The sequence below is a fragment of the Podarcis vaucheri genome, assembly GCF_965113315.1.
Source record: "Podarcis vaucheri genome assembly, chromosome: 5".
Lineage (NCBI taxonomy): Eukaryota > Metazoa > Chordata > Lepidosauria > Squamata > Lacertidae > Podarcis > Podarcis vaucheri.
The window spans coordinates 69,354,400-69,379,670 of record NC_138763.1 but is presented as its reverse complement, the minus strand read 5'-3'; the positions used below and the strand labels follow the sequence as shown (position 1 = coordinate 69,379,670).

The following is a 25,271-nucleotide window of genomic DNA, read 5'->3' as shown; positions in this document are numbered from 1 at the left end:
AAGGGCCCAAATAGGTGCAATATTTAAATGGAGCTATCATATTTGTTTTAAGGAATGCAGTAATAAATAATCCCTACTGAGTTATTTTGAAAATTAGCTGGAGAATTTACTGCCCGCCGAAAACCTCTTTATTACCTCTCGTTCTGTCAGTCATTGTTGATTAAAGCTTAAGTATGCAAATACTCTAATTTCCTGAAATTCCAATAAGCAATTACCATGCTTATGAGAGCACACTCTCCATGAAGCCAAAATGCAGACACTCTCTAGAGGGGGACAAACACATGCAATAAGTTGATCTAGAGTTTAAGCTGTCAAATGTTTAATTGTTATGAATGAGTTGATTAGCATTTAAAATGTGTTGCCCATCACTACTCAGGATTTGTTCTTTGTTTTTGTTTTTTTTTTAAAAATTCCTAATAAAAAAGAAGCCTTTGCAATCTGTAACATGTCACTTTTTCTCTGTTGTTCTTCTGAAGGCAACTGATCGAGAGGGTGACCCCATCACATACGTCATACAGAATGGAGATCCTCAGCAAGTATTTAACCTTTCTCGAACGTAAGTAGAATAACCCTTATGGCTGAATTTTCAACTTCCCAGCCCAAATGAATATGCAGATTGTGTGCAAATAACACAGCTTCTAATCGGAGGTATTCAGCTGTTTGAAGTTGAGCTCTCAGACACTAATGGGAGCTCTGTGAATGGTACTGAACTTTGAAATTGTACACCCGAGACCATTTATTTATTTTAAATGTTTGACTAGGTAAAACCCACTGAGATGGAAACTTCCATTATATGAGTGACCTGGGATTAATTAGAAGCCTTAGACTTGCCAGGTTTCTCCTAATGACAGCGACTTTTTTTTTTTTTTTTTTTTACTTACCATTTCTTGTATGGAAAAATGAAATGTACTGTAATGAAAAGGAAGACCTTTTGGGCCCATTGTCTGAATTCAGCACCAGACATTCCAGGCATTACTAACTCAGAAAGCTTTTAGCATTCTTCCTAAATGGATGCCACCTTAATTAGTGAAAAGAAAAGCCCTGGAACACTGAAAGCATATGTACCAGAAATAGTGAAAACCTTTCCTTTAAGGGCCTGTCATTTGCAAAGCTATTATTTGCTTTAATATTAATTGCAGTAAATGGAGAAAGAAGGATATATCGAGGGAAGGTTTTTCCCTCTCAGAAATTAGGAAAAGAGCAAGCAAGAGTCTTATCATTATGTTCTCAAAGCTCATGTACTAAGACATTTGTTCACCAGTGTGAATGCGGGTATAAGCAACATTCTAAAAACAGAGGGTGCTGCAATAATCTAGGAACTTTTCCACTCCTCAGGTTGATGGTATGCTTCTGCCACTGCAAATTATTATCCTGAACCTGTTTTCTGTTATTTCTATGCAATTTACTTTCCGTTGTAGGGGAAAATATATATATATATTGGGGTCTGGCTGTGGAAACTGTTGCACCTGGTAGCTGGAGGTTTGCAAATGCATAAACTATCAAAAGTTGAGGGCAGCATCTACTTTTGAATGAGACTGGGCTGAAAACGCCTCTCACTTGACTGGCAAAAAAGATTTATTCGAGAGATAAAGGAGCTGCTCTAAGCAGTAGCATCCTGACAGCATTTCTCATTGATAAAATAGTCCAGTAGGAATTACCCAGGGGTATTTTGTTTTTGACTTCCTTTACAAAAGGAAAGATGTCTGCCTCCATGGCCAGCTTATTTTTTTTACTAGATATTTTAAAAATGAGTGACTGTAGCTTTCTGTCTTATATCTATAATGGGAAACTCTTTCCCTGAAAAACGCTAGAAATTTCTCTCTCTGCAACTTCAGAAAATTTAACCAAAATGCCACCCCCTCTCCACCCCTCTATCAAAATGTCTGGGCCAACTAACTTCCAGCTAGCACTACTTTATAATATGCTTTTCTGTGTGCACTCATTAAAAGTTACAAAAGGCATTCATATTTCCAGGTTATTCCAATGAAAGTAATGGGCAATATTTGCATTTGAATATATACAGTAGTTATTCATGCAGTCCCTAGAAGCAAGTATAGCAGAGATGCTCTGCAGAGCATCCATGTTCAGAACATGCAGTATAATATTTTGACAGGTTCTCTCTAGTGAGCTGTAAGAAAACAGAAGTACTCCATTTCTGATATGAACCAACATAACTACTTAATCCATTTTATTTATTTAACAAAATCTCTAAACAACTTGATTGTAATGAAACCTCTAAGTGTTTTGTTTATATTTTACATGAAATAATTTTAATGCCAATCAAAACAAGTCATTAAAAACTTTAAAGAAATCAGTAAGGCAGTAAAGCATGAAGGGGCTTGACTGAACAAAAATGTTTGAAGCAGGTGCTGAAAAGCTACCAGAGAAGTGGCAGGGCTAAAATCAGGAACAGGAGCTAAACATCTAGGTCTTCCCTGATATCATGCTCAGCCCCTCCGTTCCAACTGCACCTTCGCCTGCCCACTACCACTGATATTGGGGGCACATTGTAGCACCATCATATGCCATCACTACATGCAACTGGGAAATTAAGTTCATGGATGATATACTAAGGCCTAGTAGTAGGAGCATTGTGCACTGTCAGGCCAAAGGTAATAACCACTATCACACTCTGTTTCCTCTGTCTCCCTCAGAAGAAACCCTACCAAACCAAACTTTGCGAGAGCACAATCTATCACCTTGGATAAGGGTCACAGGCCTGTCTGTCACCCACAGTACCTGGCCTATGGGGTGGGGCAAGGGGAAATCATCAGTCAGTATATGGGACCCCCTTGATGTGGCCATTTCAAGGGTGACCTATGGCAGAGTGTATAGTGAGGCAGGCTCTGGAGGCACACTCAGACCCCAGCTCTATCTACTCAGCCAGGAATCAAACAATACCCCACACTGCAATCAGCACCTTACCTGCAGGCAGGTATCTTACAGGACAAAAAAACCCCCACAAAAACCCACCCATTCTTATTGGATAGGAAAAGCAGACCAGGTAGGGGTAGGATAGTACCAAGCAGCCCTTCCCTGATTAGTCCTCCTGTAGGTCTAATATTGTAACCCTGGTACAGTGGTACCTCAGTTTACGAACTTAATCCATTCCGGAAATCCATTCTTAAACCAAAACCATTCTTAAACCGAGGCACGCTTTCCCTAATGAGGCCTCCCACCACCAGTGCCCTTCCACCGTTCAGATTCCATTCTTACACCGAGGTAAAGTTGTCAAATGAAGACACTTATTTCCGGTTTTGTGGAGTTTGTAAGCCAAATCATTCATAAACCGGACTGTTCTTAAACTGAGGTACCACTGTGTTACTGATTAATTAACTAGCACCTAATTAACAGCAAAAAATAGAAATAAAATATAAACACAGCACTGCTCTTCTCATTTCAAGGGTTTCTTCTGATTTCAGAATAAAAGAATTTTTAAATGCCCTGTTGGTAATCTAGGGCCAGTGCTCCCTTTAGGAGATGGCAGCTGTTGAGTGGTATTGTCATGTTGTAGGAGCCCAAATGGCAACTCCGTTGCACTTTGATGTTCCTGGGACAGAAGGGCAGGTCCATGTTATGTATGCAAGCTTTTAGAATTGGAAGAAATTTGGTGGTGAAATGGTGCTGCAGCATATACATGCCGTAGAACTGACTGATGTAGCGCACTTTGTCTCTGCTTCCATTGAACTCAGATGATCCTAGGATAATGGGAGCCATTGAATACAAAACAGGAATGGAGAAAAACAAAATACTTAATTCTAGTATTTGGATGCCACAACCGATCACTTCTCAAATGATCAAGCAGATCGGAGAGGCTTGAAATACAATCCCATGTCCAGGGGTGTCCTTTAAAAGCTAAAATGAAGTTGGAGGTAACTGGGCATGCTCTCCACCTCCAGTGGCCATTGTGGCATGGCACATCAGTGTCAGATAGCTCTTAAAGAACCAATTACGGTTTTCCCAAGCTGTGCCAGTTTCTCATATCTTCTGCAGATAGGGGTTGAGCAAAATGGAAATATGGGAATAGGGAAACCCTTTCTCCACGTATAGCACCATGTGGAAATGTTTGCTAGCCAGTAATACAAATAACTCAGTATGTAGCTGCACAGAGAAAGTGGATTGTTCACATCCATTGTCTGCTGTGAACCTTTTGCCTGAAGAGTTGGTCATGAATTCAGATTTCTATTGTGACTGGTTGTGAGTGAAAGCCACAATTGTTTTGCTGCTTATATTGCCAAATTAGGTAAGCTATAAGGAAAGGATATAGTTTACTCAAAATGGTATAATAAAGATGTCCCTGAATTGAGAGTTCTGATCTTCTGCATCAGCAGAAGTTAATGAAAAAAACAAACTTGCCTTGTAACGTCCTCCGTGAGAATAGTTTTGGTCTATTCCTAGCACTTAGCGGTTTGTGGTTTGTTTTATTTTTTAATGTGAAAACAAACTAGAAAGTACTTGTCTGCAGTTTTTACAGAGGAAAACTTGGATGTTTTTTTAAAAAATCACTTTTTGCTTTGCTTTGGATCACAATGAGAAGTATTCACTAATGCAACCAACCCAGCGGCAGATAAATATATATAGTGCTTGTCAATTTTTAGGAGCCATATTTTTATGTAACATACATGTTTGTTTTATTGCTAGATCTGGACTTCTAGCCTTAGGAAAGCCTTTAGACAGAGAAAGCACCGATCGCTACATTTTGATTGTTACAGCCTCGGATGGCCGACCAGATGGGGTAAGTTTCTTGTAGAAATATAAAAACAAGTTTCTGAGACCTAAACAACAGGGCACTGAGAGCAGCACAGCCAAAACAGGGCAAGTCTTTGTTAAACTGTCTATAACCCTCAGTAATTCCCCTTTATGTTGGGAGGTTTTGTGTGAATGCCTCCAATGTGCTGTTTTGGAAATAGAGCTGCAACTGAAATGATTTGTGTCACATCCTCTGACCTCCCATTGTTTTTTTTTTTATGGCCAGTACAGACACTGCACACTGCGAGGGACATCCCATGGGGGACATCTTATGGCTGTTCCAGCTCCCTGGGGCCAGGACACTGCCCAAGTCTCTCACATATCATTTTTGAACATTTTCCTTTGCACTCATAACCTGAGATACTTGTTGTGCCATATAAAAACATTTTACCAGAATCTCTACAGAGACTTTGCACATGGCAGATATAGTTGGTTCAATTTCCCCCCTAGCACTGGGGAAATCATTTTGAAAATGTTGTGTGACAAATCATAAGGAAAACTATATCAAATGTTTTCTTCCACTAGCTATGGTATAGAGAACATTTTTTTACAAATTAGGTTAGCTGTTGAGATGTTAGGAAGTTTTGCTTTCTTACATTATTTGTTAACAATAATGATGCAATTGACTGCTAGTGACAAGTGATCTTTCTTAATACTAAAAGGTAATCTTCCATTTACTGCCTAATACTACATTTCTCTTAAATGCTGTCAACACATCCTGGATAGTAGTCTTTCTTTGGATCATGGTTCCACTTCTTCCACCTGAAATGTGCTTGTAGTTCATACTTGCTACTGTAAATGAAGCATCATTTTGGGGAATTAAACTGTTGCTTATAATGTAAGATTTCAGTAGTGTTTATAGTGCTAAAATTAAATAATGGACCTGCCCTTCTGTCCCAGGAACATCATTTATGAGCAATGAGTTGCTAGTAAACCGATACTATTCTCTTAACAGTGAAATTCATGTGCTGTGTTTAGATACAAGTGTCCATAAGGAGGCAAGCTTAGAGAGGAATTATATATTATGAATGACAGAGGACTGCCACAAAAAAATGGCAATGTTGTGTCTTGTTCTCCTCTTGAAAATCAAGGGATACTCAATACATGTTATTATGTTTCCCTATCTCACAAAGCTGCAGCCAGTGGGGTGGACCCAGGGAGGATTACAGCATGATAATGTCACACAGTGCTGCTGTTTTGAAAGTACGCTTGTGTCTGCCATAACATTTCGTTCTGCGCTTTGGAGACTACAGGCTGGCTCACATGCGTAATATTGTAAAAGTTCTATGCCACCCCAATCTCTGCCGAGAAGTAGCAAGATTCCAGGGGAGTTCTATGCACTCACTCAGGGTCATGCTTCTGTAGGGAATTAAGATGTGGCAGAGACTGTCCCTCAAGGGAGGGAATGCAGAGTTTACAGCATTCACAATTCAAGGGGGTCTTGTTTCCCCAGCACTGCAGCACTGGCTTTCCAAGGCATCTCTGTGCCTCTGTCCCAGCCTGCCAAGATGGTTTTCTGACCTTCAGCCCCCACATGGAGTTCTACCTATTCCCTATTACTCCTTCTACCTATACCCTGTTACTGAATGCAATTGTAAGAAAATGTGAAAGCTCTTTCCATGCTGTAAGATCTGTGATGTCTTATCACACGTTGAATTCATCACTTGGTAAAGGATGCCTGGGCAAACCAGCCTCGGGCAAAACTTCCTGGCTGACAAATGGCACTATCCTTTACCTAAACCTTTCATCCTTAGCTTTGAAATGTTATTTTTTTCTCCCAATCTACCAAACCCCTCTTCTGTGCCTGTCTGTGGAAAGCCCATAAGGAAGATTATTTTGATGTCTTTTTTTCCCTCTATCTTTGGGAAGATACTCCACATGGGTGGGAGTGGGGATTGGAATACCAAACAACTCAAGTAAGGATTTTGTCAAGTAAGCAATGAGCAACAGGCTAGATTCTGTCCTGTTGTTCGTTGAACTTTCCTGCAAAGCCCATGTAGATTTCACATTTTTATTTCATTATTTTCTTGTGGATATTCTTGCGGAAAGGAAAACGCTACATAAGAAAAACAAAAATAAACATATCATACAGTATATGCATCTTCCATCTAAGGACTTTGCATGCCTTCTCTGTTTAGTGCACAGTTTTCTCTAATGAAGATATAACTCAAGGGGTGGGGGGTGGGGAATCTGTCCAAGGTGCAACCTTCTGTATATTAGCACTTGGATTTTAGTACTTTTACCTTTATTTCATTTTAAACAGAATGTTTGGTGAGCAGGAAAAAAATTGCCAATTTCTAAGACTTGCAGTTGCATTTATAGGAGCATCAGCAAGACTGTAATGAGGTACAGAATGGGAGCTCCTGCTTCAGTTGCTTCATCTTGGCTAGTTAACTGTCACTGTAGTTACACCTTTTCATGGAAAAGGTCACATTTGCATCTTTGCTTCTAATTACTGCACTCTATTTTCAGCCTGTAGCTCCAATACATAAAGTAAAAGAGGAATGTATTGAGCTTTCCATCAGTAGGATGTAGCATCCAAGTGTGCAAATTCAGGATATTCCCTTTCTTGAACCCCCTGGAATCTCATATCGCTTGGAGATTGGGGTAATGGTATAGCAGGATTGTCTGTTGTTGTTGTTTAGTTGTTTAGTCATTTAGTCGTGTCTGACTCTTTGTGAACCCATGGACCAGAGCACTCCAAGCACTCCTGTTTTCCACTGCCTCCCTCAGTTTCGTCAAATTCATGTTGGTAGTTTCAAGAACATTGTCCAACCATCTCATCCTCTGTCATCCCCTTCTCCTTGTGCCCTCCATCTTTCCCAACATCAGGGTCTTTTCCAGGGAGTATTCTCTTCTCATGAGTTGGCCAAAGTATTGGAGTCATCTTCAGGATCTGTCCTTCCAGTGCGCACTCAGGGCTGATTTCCTTCAGAATGGATAGGTTTGATCTTCTTGCAGTCCATGGGACTCTCAAGAGTCTCCGCCAGCACCATAATTCAAAAGCATCAATTCTTTGATAGTCTTTGATAGTCCAATTCCTTATAGTCCAGCTCTCACTTCCATACATCACTACCGGGGAAACCATAGCTTTAACTATACAAACCTTTGTCGGCAAGGTGATGTCTCTGGTTTTTAAGATGCTGTCTAGGTTTGTCATCACTTTTCTCCCAAGAAGCAGGCGTTTTTTAATTAGCTAGTGGCTCTGAAAGGGAATGCAGATCCCCATTGTTACTTCAAAAGATTATCCAGTTCATTCAGTGGGGTCCAAATGAGCACTGTGGTGCAGATGTAGATACGCATCCAAGTGTGCATGTTTGGAAACCTTATGCATGGCAGATCTTCCTTGCTTGATCATTTATACAAGGCTATCAGTGTATGTAGACAAAGGTGCTGTATATTCATAATTTCTTTTATACTCTCATAGCTGAACATTTTAGGCTTTACCTAAAATTTCCCCTCCCAGTTTTCAGGTAATTTCTTTTCTGTGACTCAGACTCTATTTAAAACCATACATTTTACATTTCAATAGCAGTAGCACATTGCAAAAGCATCCTGTTTATTGTCTTCTTCCCTGGGGGGGGGCTCATGTTCATCCAGTTGCTCTGTTACTGGAATATTTTACTTGCACATGCACAATTACAGCCTTTGTTGAACTTTTAAATGATGACATAATTTATCCACAAAACAGTTTTTGAGTCTTGTCTTCTGCCACTGCAGTTGGGTAGGAGAGCCAGGGGGGGGAAATCTCATCTGGCAACCAACACGGCCCTTTGGTTTCAGATAGTACACGGGTAGAGAGGTCTAAAAAGCCTGGGACACATCCGACAACCAATGCACCCCTTTGATACTGTGAAAAATAATCTACAGTGTGCACTTTGGATGTGTGTGTGTGTGTGTGTGTGTGTGTGTATAAATGTATCATCTCTCCTACCCTACTAACACAGTACCTTCTAAGTATCACCAGGTATAATGTAATTGTGATAATCCAACTCTGTAGCATTCCTTTTTATAATGGTTTTAGATAGTTTAGTGTTTTGTATGGTTTCTAATTTGCTTATATTCTTATGGATGTTACCCTTATGGTGAATGGTGGAATACAAATTTCAATAATGAGCACTAAGTATCCTCCTGTAAGGTAAAAACATCTGCTTCATAATTTTATTTCCTTTTTCTTGCAGACATCAACTGCTACAGTGAATGTGGTTGTAACAGATGTAAATGACAACGGGCCAGTCTTTGACCCTTTTCTGCCTAAGAACCTTACAGTACTAGAAGAGGAAGCCAATGCATTTGTTGGTCAAGTGAGGGTAAGTCTGTTGCTAGCAAAGGTGAACATACTGATTTGAAATTGTCTCTAAATGAATTAAAGCTGCCAGGTTGTCCAGTGGATGGCACCAATTTATGAAGTTGGTTTTAACCACATTTTTGGTAAAAAAAATGAACTTGAACATATCTCAGTAGATATAATTTGCTAATGACCCCTCCCTGCCTCCCAACCCACCATGAGGCAAAATCTATGCATGAACTGTTGGGAATGTGAAATGGAGTGTTGCAAAAGGGACACATGGATACTAAACCCTTCCTGTTCACAGCTTTCCTTGGTATCTGGGCAACTGTTCCCCATGAAACCAACTTCAAACCTCTCCTGTATTGCTCTCATAGTACTTGGGTGGAAATGAAATATGTTACCCATATTTACAAACTTCCCTCTAAAATTCTTTTCTGGCCCACATTGTGATTAAGGCTGCAGTCCTAAACACTAAAGTGTAAGCCCTACTCAGTGTAGTGGGATTTCCTTTGGAGTAAACATGTGATGTTAGAACCACTTCACTTTTTGCAGAAAAATATAAAATATTCATAAAATATTCCAGAACAAAATTTGAAGTGAGCCTACACTGTTTGAAACTGGGGTAAAATTGTGGCTGGTGGATTTTTTTACATTCTATAGGATATAGTCATAGAGTAGCCATAAACATCTTTTTCAATCTGTTTTGTGTTCTGTCAGGATGCTGCCAGTGTGTCATTTCAAACAACAAAATGCAACTTATTCCTTAGCTTGAGTAGCAGAATAGAATATATCAGTCCTCCAACACATCTATATCTTCTGTGTCATTGTAATTTTTAAATGATGCAAAGTTCTGTCTTCACTGAAGCCAGAATTGTCATCTAGTAGTAAATATGAAAATAACAAGAAAAGTGTTGGCAAAACTCTTCTCTTTCTTTCTTTCTTTCTTGAAGCTTTAGAGTGGTTTGTTTCCCTCCCAGTTTAATTGAGCCGTACACTTAGCTGTGCACAAAGAAAAGATAAATAACAATGCAAATAAAAAACTGCCTTAATTTGAAAATGTTGGTTGCAATTTGAGTTTGACTTCTTCAGTTGCTTTGTAGATCTAACAAGCAAGGAGTAGCCATCATGATTTGTAACTCATGTAGCATGAAAAGCTTTAACATTGTCAAAAAGAACTGAAGTCTATAGTCTTACTGAGAATTGGGTCCTCACCCACCCCAACCTCCACATGTCCAAGTGTTCTGTTGCAGACAGCTGAATATGCATAAGCTCTCCAGTGCAAGATATGTCTCTTCCATGAAGGGTTCTGTCCATACAGAAGACTATGCATGTTTGTATTTACATCCACAGGTTTTGTGCAAGCAGGATACTTGAAGGTAGAGTAGTGATGAATTACCCTTTAATTAGTATTCAGTTCTCTGCAGGGCACGAGACTTTAATGACTGGTTCTATTAAAGAAAATTAAGAAAAAGGAACAAAAAGAATGCAGTAATTAAAACCAGCATGACTGGGGGCATAAATTATTAATTCCCCACTAATTGTTCAAATGAACTGAGCAGTTAAATGGAAATACATCATTTATCCGCTACTCATGCTGAACAGGAAACAATAAAGGGAACGGCAAGGAGGAAGCTTTTAATTAAAGGCATAGTAGTCTTTTGTTCAGGAGCCTCAGCAGAGCTTTGCCAGTGCACACCTGACAGTTTAAAACAACAACAACAGCACACCACAAATCAGTCCGAAGGAACACATGACAACTCAGAAAACAGGAATGGAAGTTAGCAGAGTGTTAAACATATCTTTCCCACCTGAATATGGACATCCTTGCTTGAGTTTTCTTTTGAACATGCTGCTGAAACCGAAACAAGAGAATTTTCGACTGCATAGTTCCTTGGAAACTCCAAGCTACATCAATAAACCTCATTGCATATTCAGAGCCAATAGAAAGTGCTAATATCCTATGAAGTAAAAGAGCTCACAGCTGGTATCCTTGTAGGTGGTGGCATAGGAAAAACCCCTGCTGGGAATGGGGGAAGGCAAAGAAGATTAAAAGAAGAAAAACTAAAAAGGACAAGTCTCAAAGTGTTGTGGATGCATTTCATATCCTTTAAACTCCACACAGTACTTACTTGACTGTGGAAATTGGAGTTGTACCAGATTCCCCACTGTTCTTTTAATTTTATCATTGGGATCCCCCAAAGTCAATTTTTGAATGCAATTCCTTTTCTTCTTTTTAGAAGGCCACTGTGAAGCAGAAAGATTTGAGAGTTCAAATGCATGAAGCTGACAGTGAAGTTCAACCATATCAAACCACTTTTCTTATAGCTATTGACTTATCTTCTGTAGAACATTTAAATATTTTGATCAAAAATTATATCCGAGATGTCTTGCAAGATCATATTTTAATATTTACAACTAATCCATTTTTTAAAAACATGAGTGTCAGGGAACTGACATCGGAGCGAGAGGCGAAGGGGAGGCTCCCAGATTATGCTGGCGAAGGACACAGCAGCAGGGGGAGAAACAGCTCAGTAGAGGGGGAAGCCAGTCAGCGCAACACCGGGGATAAAGGGAGGCAGACGGGGGAAGTGGAGAGAGGGCTCCAGGACTCTTCACTGGACATCAGTGAGGAGAGCCCAGGTCCTCCGCTACCCACGCCTTCCCTGCGCAGAAGACTCCCGCGCAGTGAGAGGAGGAGGAGACTGGGTGTCAAACAACTTTTATGTTGGAAGAGGTTCAAGAAACGCCCACTGACGGATTCTGCCAGTGACTGAGGCAGCCACCATGAGGAGAGGCTGTGCAGTCAGAAAGTTTTAACAAGGCAAATTAATCAAGAAAGGCACCAGTTTACACACGAGTAACTCATACCCATTACAATGAGTGTGGATCACACAATTCCCTGGGTTCTAAGCAACCATTTATATTGCTGGTGCGAAAGGGGACATATTGATGCTGGAGAGGCCCAGTACATTTCAAAACTAGGTTGAATTTAAGATTCTTAGGACTAGAAATAAGAAATACTATTATTTCAGTTCCAGTTCCAGTTTACAGAGCTGTTTATTCTCTATCACGTTAACAATTTATCCTAAGTCCATTCAGTAACAGCAGTGACTAGGCTGTGACCCACAAGTCTCTGCTCTCAGTCTTGATGAGACTTTCTCTGAAGACAGGAGGGGAGGATCCTGTGGTGAGCATTTGTGTGGGACCTGATACCCCTGTGCCAAAACCAGAGCTGCTTCCCCAGAAAATGCCTTGCCCAAAAGAAGGGGCCACAATACTGGGCTTCCTTACTTCCTGGTGGTGGTTTCCCATCTCAGCTCTGGACCATTTCCATCATCACGGAGACGAGGTAATGTGGCAATGGCTGGTCTGGGCTGATGCTTCATCTCCTTCTTCTTGGTCCTATTATTTATTCTTTGAATATGCATGATCTATTTTATGCTAACATTGTGTGGCTCTGTTTGTCTTCTTTGGCCATATCCCACTGGGTAGCATTTCATCTTCAGGTTAAATAATCTAAAACTAACGCTACTGGTCCATCGCCCTCCTTTGAGTCAAAGAACTCCAATATTTAAACCCAGATTCCTTTTTGTTTCTGATTGTGACCATGTCTACATCAGTACAGGCAAGAACAGAAAGAAAAGATAGTTGCCAACAGAATAATACAAGAAAATCTGTGGCTCATAATGTCTAAAAATTAGAATGATTGGAAATTGACCAGACTCCTCTATCTTCTTCCAGTTCACGATCCTTTCCTATTGTGATGTGAGAGAAACGACCACAATCCTCCTCCATTCTTTATTCTGTATTGGGAGGGGAGAACCTTTGCTCAAATGCCAGATCCCCTTGTGGCTCACCTTCTGGAGACCACATGCCAGCAATGATGGGACTAACACAAAGTTGATAGGACTGTGCACTTCTCTCACACATGCATATACGCACACTTTTCATACATTCTCTCTCTGTTTTCAAGTCTAATTGCTAGATATGGGTATGATCTTCATGGAGACACTCTTTTGTTTCCAGCTGCAATCCACAAAGATTCTCCCCGCCCCCCATTGTGACAATTAGGCTTAAAAACAGTACACCATTAAGGCTGGTAGGAGCTTTTCTTTCCCCAAGACTAAGTACTGCATGGGGAGTGATTTTTGGTGGTGGCACCTGCAGTGCATGGGAGACTCAACCCTTCTCTTTTCAGCTGTGATCCCTTCCAGGAAAATGACACCCCACGGTTAATGGGAACTTCCAGTTACAGCCAATTGAAGGCTTCCCTCACCATCTTGATTGCTGCCTGGGGAAATTTGGAGTGTGTGTGCTGTGGATGGCTAACCACTGTGGCAATTAAGCTTTAGAAACTTCCACTGGCACCAGTGTAAGCTGCTTCAATTTTATTTTTAATCAATCCTGTTTGCTGTGTGGAGTGGGTGGGACAAAGTGGGGAGATGCTGTGGCCAGCATTCAGCCCATTGGCTGAGAATTCCCAACCACATTCCATACAGTAACCTTGGGAAATCTACCAGGCTTGTCTGCTTACACTCTCCTTCCACACACCGCTTCCTAAGTTCTTTGGTTCTTTTATAATCCTGCAACAGTTTATCACATCATAAGGGCTGGATAATAAATATATAATTGTAACTTGCAGGTGACCTTTTTATCTATGCCTTAATTCAATAATACTCTTTGACCACCTTTGGAGAGAGAAGCCTTAATTTATGAACTGCGCATCAAACTCACAGAGGGATTAGTGGGGGAAGTTGTGATATTGTGCAAAAGGGGGGGGCAAAATAGCAGTTAGAGTACAGACTACACTCTCTGGCTTTGAAATGTTGACCAAATAAACTGAATTTATAAGAAAATTACAGCATATTCCCTAATGTTCTATGAAATTGAACTATTACTTCCTAGGCAGGGATCATCCCATTCCTTGGTTATTTTTCTTAATGTCACAGTGGGAGTCCTTGAAGGGGGAAGAGAGGAGAATAGATTATGTCGGAATTAACTTCCTGAATTATTCATAATTACAAAGTTTGAAATATTTTCCATTTTTAAGAAGCTACTTCACACAATGGGGCACGGCATGTTACATATTCTGCTCTGACATGTGAAATGTAAAAATGCCTACATCCCTTTGCACTGAATCTCTTTCTCAATTAAGAATCCATTGGCAAGTTTAATCTTTGGGAAATAAATAGAAATGGCTAAGAGCTAAGTGCTCCCTTTGGTATGTGTGTAACATTCCTAATCCTTCCCTAGCAGGGGGTTTTCAGAAAGGCACTCTAGAAAGAGGTACTGTAGGTGTCATGTAGACAAAGGACACAATACCAAGTTAAAATGCATTTAAATCCCAGTGAAACTATTGGGACTTAAAAGCACAATAAAGTTCTTACACTCTTATGCTTAGGTACGTTAATGTGAAGGTTCTAATAATTGGAATATACACCTTTACATGGATTTTGGAGGGTTCTTATGTTATTTTAGGTGGTTTAGTTTATCAAGCTACACCTTAAAATAACCACCTGTGATATCTTTTCAAAACTAATTTATGTGAGTGCTTTGCTGGGAAGTGCATATTTTTCTGAGTGCCAATTTCCCTTGGGTGATGGAGGAAAAAATGTTTCTGTAGTGGAAGATCTAAGTTTCCCTCCACCCCCCAAAAAACCCCCTTATTTCTAAGATAATTCACACTTTGCTGAGCTTAGTTATGCTGCATTCTGTGACATAGGGGTTAGAGTTTTGGACTAGGACGTGGGAAATCAAGGTTCAAATCCCCATTTGGCCAAAAAGCTCACTGGGTGACCTTGAGCCAGTCACTCACTCTCAGCCTAACCTATCACACAGGGTTGTTGTTGAGGTTGTTGAGGAGGAGGAGAACCATGTACGCTTTAGAGGAATGGTGAGATATAAATCTAATAAATATTATTAAATTATGATCTTCCCATTCAAATGTGTGTTTTTTTCCACTAGTTAAAAGGTTTCATTAAATATTTAATTCCACATCACTATTTAAAAATCTGCAGCTTTGATCAAATGGCTTTAAAAGAAAAGCTAATTAAACAGAAAACTGGATAAGTGCCTGATTCATTGAGTTCTCCTGTTGACACAGAGATTTCTTCAAGGAACGTCCAGTTTAAGAAAACATCACCGGCACTTTAGAGAACATGATTTCCGTACTACACACTAGTTTGCAGTTGGCCGTTACTTTGGATCCAGTAATTTTTACAGCACCATGCCTCATCAGAATTTTGTGGGTGGTTTATGTTAGCATGATGAAAATTGCCTGGTCCTTGCTACATGAGCGACATTTCAAAAAGATAAGTGCAGCAGTGGATGTGTAGCTTTCTGCACCAGCAGTTTTCTGGACTGGGCTTCTTGGTTTAACTGAGGCCTCCATATAGTTCCCCTGTAAAGGAATGCAAGTGTTATTCTTGTAATTCCTGTGAATAGGTTTGAGTTCTATATTTTAAACTTTGTGGAAGAACTAAATGTCATTCCATTAGCCTTTAGGGCAAAACAGATATGTTTAGAATGGAGTCAGTTATTCCAATTAGGATAATGGAGAAGGTGAAGACTGTAGGACAGTGGCAATTTAATATTAGTATTTGGTTATCAGCATCATGGAAATGACTAGTTGGCACACATTCAGGTTCCTGTTAAAATATGTGGTCACACACATGTCTGGTTTACAAGTATACAGTTGTACCTTGGAAGTCAAACGGAATCCATTCCAGAAGTCCGTTCAACTTCCAAAAGGTTCAGAAACCAAAATGCAGCTTCTGATTGGCTGCAGGAAGCTCCGGCAGCCAATCGGAAGCCACAGAAGCCCCGTCAAACATTCGGATTCAGAGGAACGTTCACAAACGGGTTCCTCACTCACTTCCGGGTTTGCGGCGTTTGGGAGCCAAAATGTCTGAGTACCAAGGTGTTCAGGATCCAATGTACGACTGTATAGAGATAGCAGACTTCAATCTATAATTCTAATTATATATTATTGCTATTTATTAAATCTCTATCCCGCCCTTCATCCAAGGATTACGGCAGTTTACAAGATAAGAACACAAAAATATACCATAATAAAAAATAAAAACTATATACCCCATGCACCCACCCACAGTTTAAAAGTCCATAGATCATTAAATTAGTCAAAGGTGTGGGAGAAAAGGAATGTTTTTGCCTGGCATCTAAAGATATGTAATAAAGGAGCCAGGCGAGCCTCACCAAGGAGAGCATTCCACAAATACTTTAAACTAATAAACCTGAAGATTTTTTCTGCATTCAAACTTCCTGGCACATTTTTGCTCCAAATGTTAAATTCCAGAGCTTTAAGAAAGGAGAACTTCAGTAAATTTTCAGAATCATACTGCTGCATCTCTCTAGGTATCTCTGTTTGCTTAGTATCTGCTTAGTGTAAGGTCATTTTATTTTAAATTTTTGTGCTTTGCTGCAGTTTGTTTTTCATGCTGTGGAAATTCCTCATGCCTTGCCTCTGAATCCAAGGTATTACACTATGTACATTACAAAGAATGATAGTCAAATAGATCAGGCAGTAGCAAATACTGTAGAAACTTCAAAAGAACTGGCTTGTTACAATTCTGATTGTGTATAATGAAAGTACAGCCCCAACAACACATATCATCACCCTCTTCCTTTGTTACAGTCATTGACAAGATGCAGCTGTTGGCAGAGAATAAATTTAAGTTTTTGCTTCTAGAAAAAAAGGGGGGAAGAACCCTAATTCATATTTATGCAGAGTTTCATTCTAAACAGACAATGTATTGATTAAGCATTGAATATAAACAAGCCCGCCTCCAGATAAGTGTAGATAAATATTAGCAGCATTTATCTGTTCTCTTATGTGAGAATTCTGTGAATAGATATTAATTTAATGATACTGATCTGTAGCCATTATGGACAGTGGCCTGCGAAATCTGGCTGCATTGATGGTGTATGATCTCAATCTGTCTTTCATGCTCAATGTCATGGATCTCTTCTCATCTTCTACATATAATGCTGCTACTCCTCCCTTCCTGTTTAATCTACTCCTTTTGAATAGTTTATACCCTTCAATTTCTACATTCCACTCATGAGTCTCATCCCACCAGGTTTCAGTAAATACAGGTCATATTTGTCTTCCTGTATTAAGAACTCAAATTCTTCTTGCTTAATGCACATACACTGTGCATTAATATAGAGACAACTTAAACCCTAAGTTATCCTTCCACACACAGCTGCCTCCATCCCTCTCCAAAGGGAGTCACATTCCACTACCAGATGTCTCTTCCTTTTCTTGGTAGTGGCAGGAATTGTTCTGTGCACTGTATCTTCCTTCTATTGCCACCCCAGTTTGTTCTGAGGTCTGAAACTACTGTTTCTTCTCTGGCCGAGAATCAGCAGCATGCTTTTTTATGTCACGTTCTTTCAGGAATTCATCTCCTGCACTGGCAATCTCCCTTCCCCCTAAGGGCACCTCATCTGCATTCTGTTCCAGTACAGCTCACTCTGGTCTATCAAGAAGTTCCTCATCTTGCCCATTAGCGCCAAGTGTGGGTAGGTGGGCCTCAAGTTGCTGTACCGTCTCTTCTCTTCCGGCAAGGCAAACAGCTAGACTTGATGGGCCCAGCAAGGCAATTGGGAATATAGGAAACAGACTTATCTGAAGTCAGTCAATTGGTCCATTTAGTTCAGTATTGTCTATACTGATTGATGGTGGCCCTCCAGGGTTTCAGAGTGGTCTCTCCTAGTCCTACCTAGAGATGCCAAGGATGGAACCTGGGAGCAGGTAAAACAGATGCTCTACCACTATGGCATTTCCCAATTCTTATGTTCCTATATTTTTATCTCCTCCCTTGAGCATGAGTCTTGATTTTCTTTCTTTCAGCTAATTCGGGATATGTAGTGTAGTAATAGGGTCATAGGCTTTTTCCAAACCTTCATTTACTTTTACAGGCTTTTCGTGAGGGCTTATTGGAGCAAAAATTGCTCTGAACTTTTCAAATGAAGAAAATGGCAATAATAATAATACTTTTCGTGTGTGGCGGTGTTCTTTTAACAAATAAAAATTCTCTTGTTACTAGGGGGCATTTCCGCTTTCTGCTCCCCTGATAAATTAAGAGCTACATGTTTATACAACTTAGCTTGGCTGTTGAATTTTAGACAGCGATAAATCTTTCTTAATTTACTATTGTCTTAATGGGTCTTGGTTGTAATCCAGTTAGCAGCTGTTTAATTGCTTTCATGTGGCCCTTGTTTAAAGCAAAACTATCTGAGCGCACACATTGGCTCCATGGATTAAGGCTTTGAAGATATAGTGTTCTGTCACTACTCCCTCAGCTAAAATCTCCACAATGCATTCTGTCTTAAAAAAAAGAAAGAAATATTTTGCAACCAGGTTTTTAAAAAATGTTTTTAATTTGTACTCTCTATGACTAGCTACCGTTAGCAACTTTTATTGCAAAACTCCAGTGCAGCCAGTCTTGGGAGGCCTGGCCTAGATTTCCAATCGAACTGTGCATCACAAACATACTTACCCAGTAGCAGCTGGCAGGGCTGCGTGGTTGGAACTGTGTTGCTTTCCCAGCATCCCAACACCGCACCTTGCTGCTGATTATCAAGAGGGAGAGGTGCAAGGAAGAGAGCTTGACATGGGCAGTCACAGTGCTGAGATCATTAAATTCTCTCTGGCCCTGAGACTGCACTGAGCCAAATGGCCTTCCCCCCTCCTTCCCTGTCTCCCCCTTCAGAAGTGGCAACAGCAGGTGGGGTTTTGAAGACAAGAGAACACATTTCCCCATCTGTGAAATGAGAATAACAGAGATCCACCACATTATATACACTTTTATGACAAGACCCTGTTTATATGTGTTGCTACCATATCCAAATACCTACTAGGATTGCTATTTTTTGCCCCTGATGACAGGTTACTCTTAAGGAGGGCAGAAATCTAATAGATGTTGGGTGGAGAAGCAGATAGTCTAGTAGTAAATGTTGCACCTGCTGAATGTGTGTCTAAAATGGTAATCTTGGGGCACAGATCCTATTCCTCTAGCAGCAGCCTATCAGGCAAAAATGTAACCTGTGCAGCATATGCCACTATTGTACCTGAGCCCCCCCATCCCAGTGAAAGCAGCTTCTTTCAACTCTCTAAACATTAACACTTATATTGCAGAAGCCACAGTAGGCACCACATAGGCACCTTTGATAAGGTGTTGTTTGCAAGGATGCGTTAACCTGAGACACAAATAAAGCTGAAACCACCAATGTTTATTGTGTTGATGTAGTGCAAAAGAGAAACAAGTGTGTGATTTTTATTAACCATTTTAATTAACTTTTAATTGATTTCCATGAAGATAAATGGTTTCATTATTATGCCTCCCACTGAGCACCATGGCAGGATATTAAATGTCTTTGGAAACTTCCTGACAGTAGTGCTGATAACCAGGGACTTTTATGTTATGTAACAACTTGTGGGGTGTTATCTGCAGGCTCTTAGAAATGTGCACAAATGAAATTGCCTTACTCAAGCAGGCATTCCCTTCTCTTATGCAGCCAAGTTACTTATGCCTTGATTTATTTAAGGTAAAGAGAAGAGGAGGTATGGTGTCACATCTGCTGACATTCTGAGTTCTGTTCCTCTTCTATGGTTCTAATGGAGTAATGGAGCAGGGCTGGCTGTGGGTCCAAGTAGGACTGGCAGCAAGTGACCAAAGGAACAGAGTCGAGGATTTCATTCACCCTGGCAACTAGTAACACCCAGCAGAAATTGGAAGCAAGCAGAGTTTCTTTCTTTTCATTATAGATATAATTCAAGAGATTCAGGAAAAAGTGTAGACTTTGGGAAATGGGTCTGTATGGAGTATTGTACCGGCTACTGTTTATTTATCCTTACTGCTTAACTATTCGTTGCAGGTGTGGACTTCCTAGCCTTCTTCTTAATTCCTGGTCCCTACTTGAATTTAGCATTCCTGCATCCAGTTTTAGAGCAACCTCAGGCAGCTATGTAGGCTTATTTTTGCACCTTCCCACAACCTTCAGGGACCTTGCTTTTTTGAAGCTGGATTTCTGTCAAGGAGGTTTGAATTAGTGGCCCTGGATGCCCATGCTTTCTTAGGGTTGTGGGGCTATGAATCTGATATCAAAGAATCTGAATTCCTTCCATTAACCTGAAAAGGGTCTATTTGTGCTACAAACTCCTGATTTCATGTTTCTTCCCCTCCCTTATCTTTTAGGCTACTGACCCAGATGCTGGAGTAAATGGTCAAGTCCGTTACAGTTTGGCAAACTTCAACAATCTTTTCCGCATAACATCCAATGGCAGTATTTACACTTCAGTGAAGCTAAATAGAGAAAACAGGGACTATTATGAACTCATTGTTGAAGCAACAGATGGAGCTGTGGATGCCCGCCGTACAACGTTAACTCTGGGAATCAAAGTTCTGGATATTGATGACAACAGCCCTGTGTTCACGAATGCCTCCTATACAGTGACTATTCCTGAAAACCTGCCCCCAGGCACTGTCTTCTTACGTTTAGAGGTAAGAGAGCCATGAGTTTCCTGAATATTCTCTTTGAAGAAGAATATATCTTAATCGTATTGCATCAAAACCAGTCCACCTAGTTGGCGATCTCTTAAAAGAAAAAAATTAAAATTAGTTGAGAGAGTAGGGAACAAAAAATAAAACTTCTAATCATTTATTTCTGGGATTTATATTAAGTTTTTAACCTACAAAAGGCAGTCTATAACACTGGCAGTCTTCATAATAAATTAATTAAAAGAAAGATCATCAATATTTGAAATTAGATTAATACTAAAATATCTTGAGGCACCATTAGATCTTCTTCCCCACCCCAAAATGGTACTTTAAAAAATTGAATTCCTGAATTATGACTCCTTATTAATCTCAGCATCTCCTTGAATTTAATAAAGTCTTCTTAATAGAATCTAACTCCTTTCTTATGGTACAGATACAGTAAACTACAGGAAAAGGGAACCTGTGGCCCTCCAAACACTGTTGAATTTCAACTTGCCCACAGCCCCCAACAACATGTCTAATTGTTAGAATGACACAATCAGCTGGAGGTTCCCTACCCCTGATTGCACCTTGAAGACTTCTTGAAATTCAGCAACTTGTTTTAGCTTCCTTACTATTTTCATGATTGTAAAGCAAAACTTTTATACTAGCAAGAGAAAGCATATGCATTATAATTGGGGGGGGGGGGTCTGAAGGTACTCTGGGATTTGTTCAAGATGTGCACAAACCCATTTGTCCAAAGGATAAGAAGATCTTGGTGTGCAAAGAAATTCACATGTGGTCATGAAATGGCTGAGAAAGCTGCTGCAGCCAGTAAAGATCTATATGCATCTTCAGACTCTTGCAGTACAAACAGGTTGCCTGTAATCCAGTGCAAGATGCTTTCTCCCTACCTCCTATCCCATTTTTCATGCCAAGTCACAAAACTGAAGGGGGGGGGATGCAGTGGCCTTATAAACACAGGGCAAAATAGCTGACCTCCTCCTATATAGCTGCACAGTGAACAATTGCAATATGGTTCAGTGGCATAGGAGTAATTTAATTCTCAGGATCCTGGGGAGGGAAGAAACCACTATATATGTAGGCATATCAGCCTCCTATTCCAGGTAAAGGACAATGCACACCAAGGTGTGTGGGGTAGAGAAAAGAGCTCCTTCTATCTCTGTGTCTGTCTCTGTGGGTCTGTGTTTTCATGGAGGTATTGTGCCTACAGTCTGGCGTTCAGAAGAACAGAAGTGCCTGTGTTAGGATTTATTGGATCCAATATATTGTGTCAACGGATTTTTAAATATATTTTTTTAGGAAAAAACAATTTGGGGAAACGTAATTACTCAGATTAAATTAAGCAATAATAATTTTTGGCCTCCAAAGTGGTGTTGGTGGTGTTTTTAAATGACATCTGTGTATACTGCCTTTGCTGGAAGCCAAAATAATGTTCTTTATGTCTTCTAGGCTAAGGATATTGACCTTGGAGCCAATATTACCTATGGAATACGAACCCGGGAAGCGTTGCAGTATTTCTCATTGAACAGATTTAACGGGGACCTGTCACTTATAAAGTCCTTGGATTTTGAGTCATTTCCTGACCCAGATGCAGCATTCACTTTTTTAGTGGAAGCCTTCGATATTGGGGGAACAATGCCTCCAGGCCTTGCTACTGTCACTGTGAGAATAAGGGTAAGAGTTAAAAAATTCCTATCTTCTAACTTAATTGGCTGTATGGTACCATTAAACAGAGACCCAAATGTATTCTTGCAGAAGCAGAGGCACCCAAGAGAAAACCTCTTCTTTCCCCTACAGTTTTATAATGTTCATTCTCTTTCATTTGCATATATCTGCAGACGTTACAGCAGGAACTTGTTCACATTTAAAATGTACAGTACTAACAAATATAATTGCTTTGCAAATGTACATAATTACAGAGCTATGCCTTGGCTCCTAGATTTGTGAGTTACAAAATTAGATTGGTGAATCCTTTAAATTCCCCCAAAGATTGAAATAAACACTCAACAGAATTGTTTGCCAAAGTAGCAACATCTATATTTCAGTTTAAGTTCACATAAACCCATAGTTTTATGAGCCTCACTTGTGGATCAACTGCTTATACATGCTGCATTAGAATTTCAATTTCTGCTGTCAGAAGCTCCAGCTTTCCAAAAGAAATGGCCGTGTGAAAGCTGCTTTTTCATTATAAATATTTCTTTGTTCATAATTTAGTGCGGGATCCTGTTACTTTATTCTTCCTGCTTTTTAAAGACATTAAATTATTAAGTGTACAACCAATACATTTTAAGTGTAATGGTAGTGATGTAAATTGTGAACATGACACAAACACATGCTTGAAATGTATGCTCTTCAAGGGATTGTGATTGGCTATTGTTCATTGCTAAATGCACACTGGTGGCCCATTCCACATTTTCTTGAAATGGGGAATGACCCAGTAGTGGCACACATGGGGCAACTGCAGAGGTGCTTACTGGATGGCCTGCAGCAGGGCAGTGAAGACGTGTTTATCTGAAAAGGGCAGTGTTTTAGCATCTTTCATCTCTGCAGAAGATATAGTGGTACCTCGGGTTAAGAACTTAATTCGTTCTGGAGGTCCGTTCTTAACCTGAAACTATTCTTAACCTGAAGCACCACTTTAGCTAATGGGGCCTCCCGCTGCTGCCACGCCACCAGAGCACAATTTCTGTTCTTATCCTGAAGCAAAGTTCTTAACCTGAGGTACTATTTCTGGGTTAGCGGAGTCTGTAACCTGAAGCATCTGTAACCCGAGGTACCACTGTACAAGCTTGACTTATTTCTTTTTCATTTGTTCAGTGGTTTTAATCTAAACTATTGGTAGCTGGGTTCAGTTTGTCAATCTTCTTGCTACAGAATGTTTCAACTAAATGGTGGTAAACGCCTGAAGTAACCACAGAAGAGTGAATATTATCTCAGCCAGAATATTAACCTAGTCCGATGCCAGAGTATTTTACATACTCTGTACAATGGGAACATTAAACTGTTCCACATGTGAATAGTACCAGACATACCCCTCTCTCTCTCTCTCTCTCTCTCTCTCTCTCTCTCTCTCTCCCCCCCCCCACACACACACCGTTTTCAGACATTCAAAAGAAAGTGTAAGGGCTCAAACTGTGTATGGTGTTTCAGGAGCACACACCAGCCCTGCCCCCTGATATCACTATCTGTTCTTTTTTGTACAGTGAGCAGAAACCTCTGCGGCAAGAATCTAACTGCTATCAGCCAAACACAGTTAGAATTGCCCCTTCAGTTGGGAATGCTGATTGTATAGGATTCCTGAATTCAGGGAGGATTCTGACCACATTCAATGGGCTTTGGTGGTGAACATACAGATCTGAAGTAGAGCCAGGGTATTAGAGGCAGGGCTTGTTTGAACAAGACACACCTTATTTTTATGCTTCTTATTTTTCATCATTTAGCACAGTTTACCCTGTGCATCATTTAGCACAGATTACTCTTCCTTTCCCGTATGTTCTGTTCACTGATAATACTTTACCTCCTTTCCCATCTTCATTTTGGGCCATTTAATGGTCTTCTGTGCAGTGAGCTTTTTTCCTATATCTTCTGTTGTACATGAGACACTGTTGCTGTTGGTTAGGGTTATGTTGCTATTATATATCCTGTTAGGTATCCAACTCAGAGTAGACTCGTTGAAATTAATATGGCATGCCTATTTATTTCTCCGGTTGTACTCTGACATAGTTATATACAGTGCAAAAAAAAAAAAAACCCTCTCTAGTATCTGAGCTGAGACAGTTTGTATTTTCATTTGTGGGTTTTTTAATTCTCTCTCTTTAAAAAAAAATGATTTTTGAGCATCATTTGAATGCATACTATTGCTCTCACATATTTTATGCGATCTCTATTAATGTAAATACTGGTGTGTGCAAAGACCTATCTCTCAGGACCAGTAAGCGACTGAATTGTTTTAAAAAGAGTCCTTAACAATACACCCAGTTTGGACGTACATATCTCAGTTTATTAAGCCAAGACATGCACTAGCTTTGTGCAAGCAAGTTCTGCCTTCATGCCACCCCTTCTTGGCGTGCCATGTTCGAAAACCTCCTGGGTTAAATAACCATAGTTTCCTGTAATATCTGAACAAAGAAACTATAGATAGCAGGTTCGGGGCAAACCAGGAATACACACTGCAGTACCTTGTAAACATAGTATTCTGGTTACATAGTAACAGAAAACTATGCTTAGTTAACCAAGTAGTCTACAACTGTGCTGCACGAGGAGGAATGAGATAGTGCTAGTGGGGCAAGGCTTGTGCATGCAAACAAAGCCAATGTTTTTTATCAAATGAAAACACTGGTTGTTAGCACCTTAGAGACACTGTAGATAAAAATGTTTCCCCAAAAAAGATTAATGTAAAATATTGCTTGCTATTAAACTAAAACATTGCTTGCTATTAAAAGTAATATATTGCTTGCTATTAAAAGTAATATATTGCTTGCTATTAGCAGTTGTATTTAGTGTTTGTGGTCATAATTTGTCTTCGTAGTTGTACTAAGACAACAGGATGTGGTTGTTGGGAAAAGTTATTATGTAGCTTTCTTTAGAAATTATTGTTCTGACATTTGTGTACATGCCAGACCACTTTTATCTGATTTTTACTTTGTAACGTTGTACAAATGAACATGGAAAAAAGAAGTCTCACTGCCACATGTACTATGGGA

The 25,271-nt window shown here is 40.0% G+C and overlaps 1 protein-coding gene across 12 annotated transcripts in view; it reads left to right on the top strand.

The window, feature by feature from the left end:
* Positions 1-25,271, top strand: part of PCDH15 (protocadherin related 15) — a 659,401-nt gene that overhangs the window by 507,002 nt on the left and 127,128 nt on the right. For all 12 annotated transcript variants that reach the window (XM_082222007.1, XM_082222006.1, XM_082222001.1 and 9 more), the window contains 5 exons: positions 477-556; positions 4,642-4,735; positions 8,931-9,059; positions 20,263-20,568; positions 22,018-22,242. In XM_082222007.1, the coding sequence (XP_082078133.1) occupies positions 477-556; positions 4,642-4,735; positions 8,931-9,059; positions 20,263-20,568; positions 22,018-22,242 (834 nt within the window). The remainder of the gene's footprint in view (positions 1-476; positions 557-4,641; positions 4,736-8,930; positions 9,060-20,262; positions 20,569-22,017; positions 22,243-25,271) is intronic.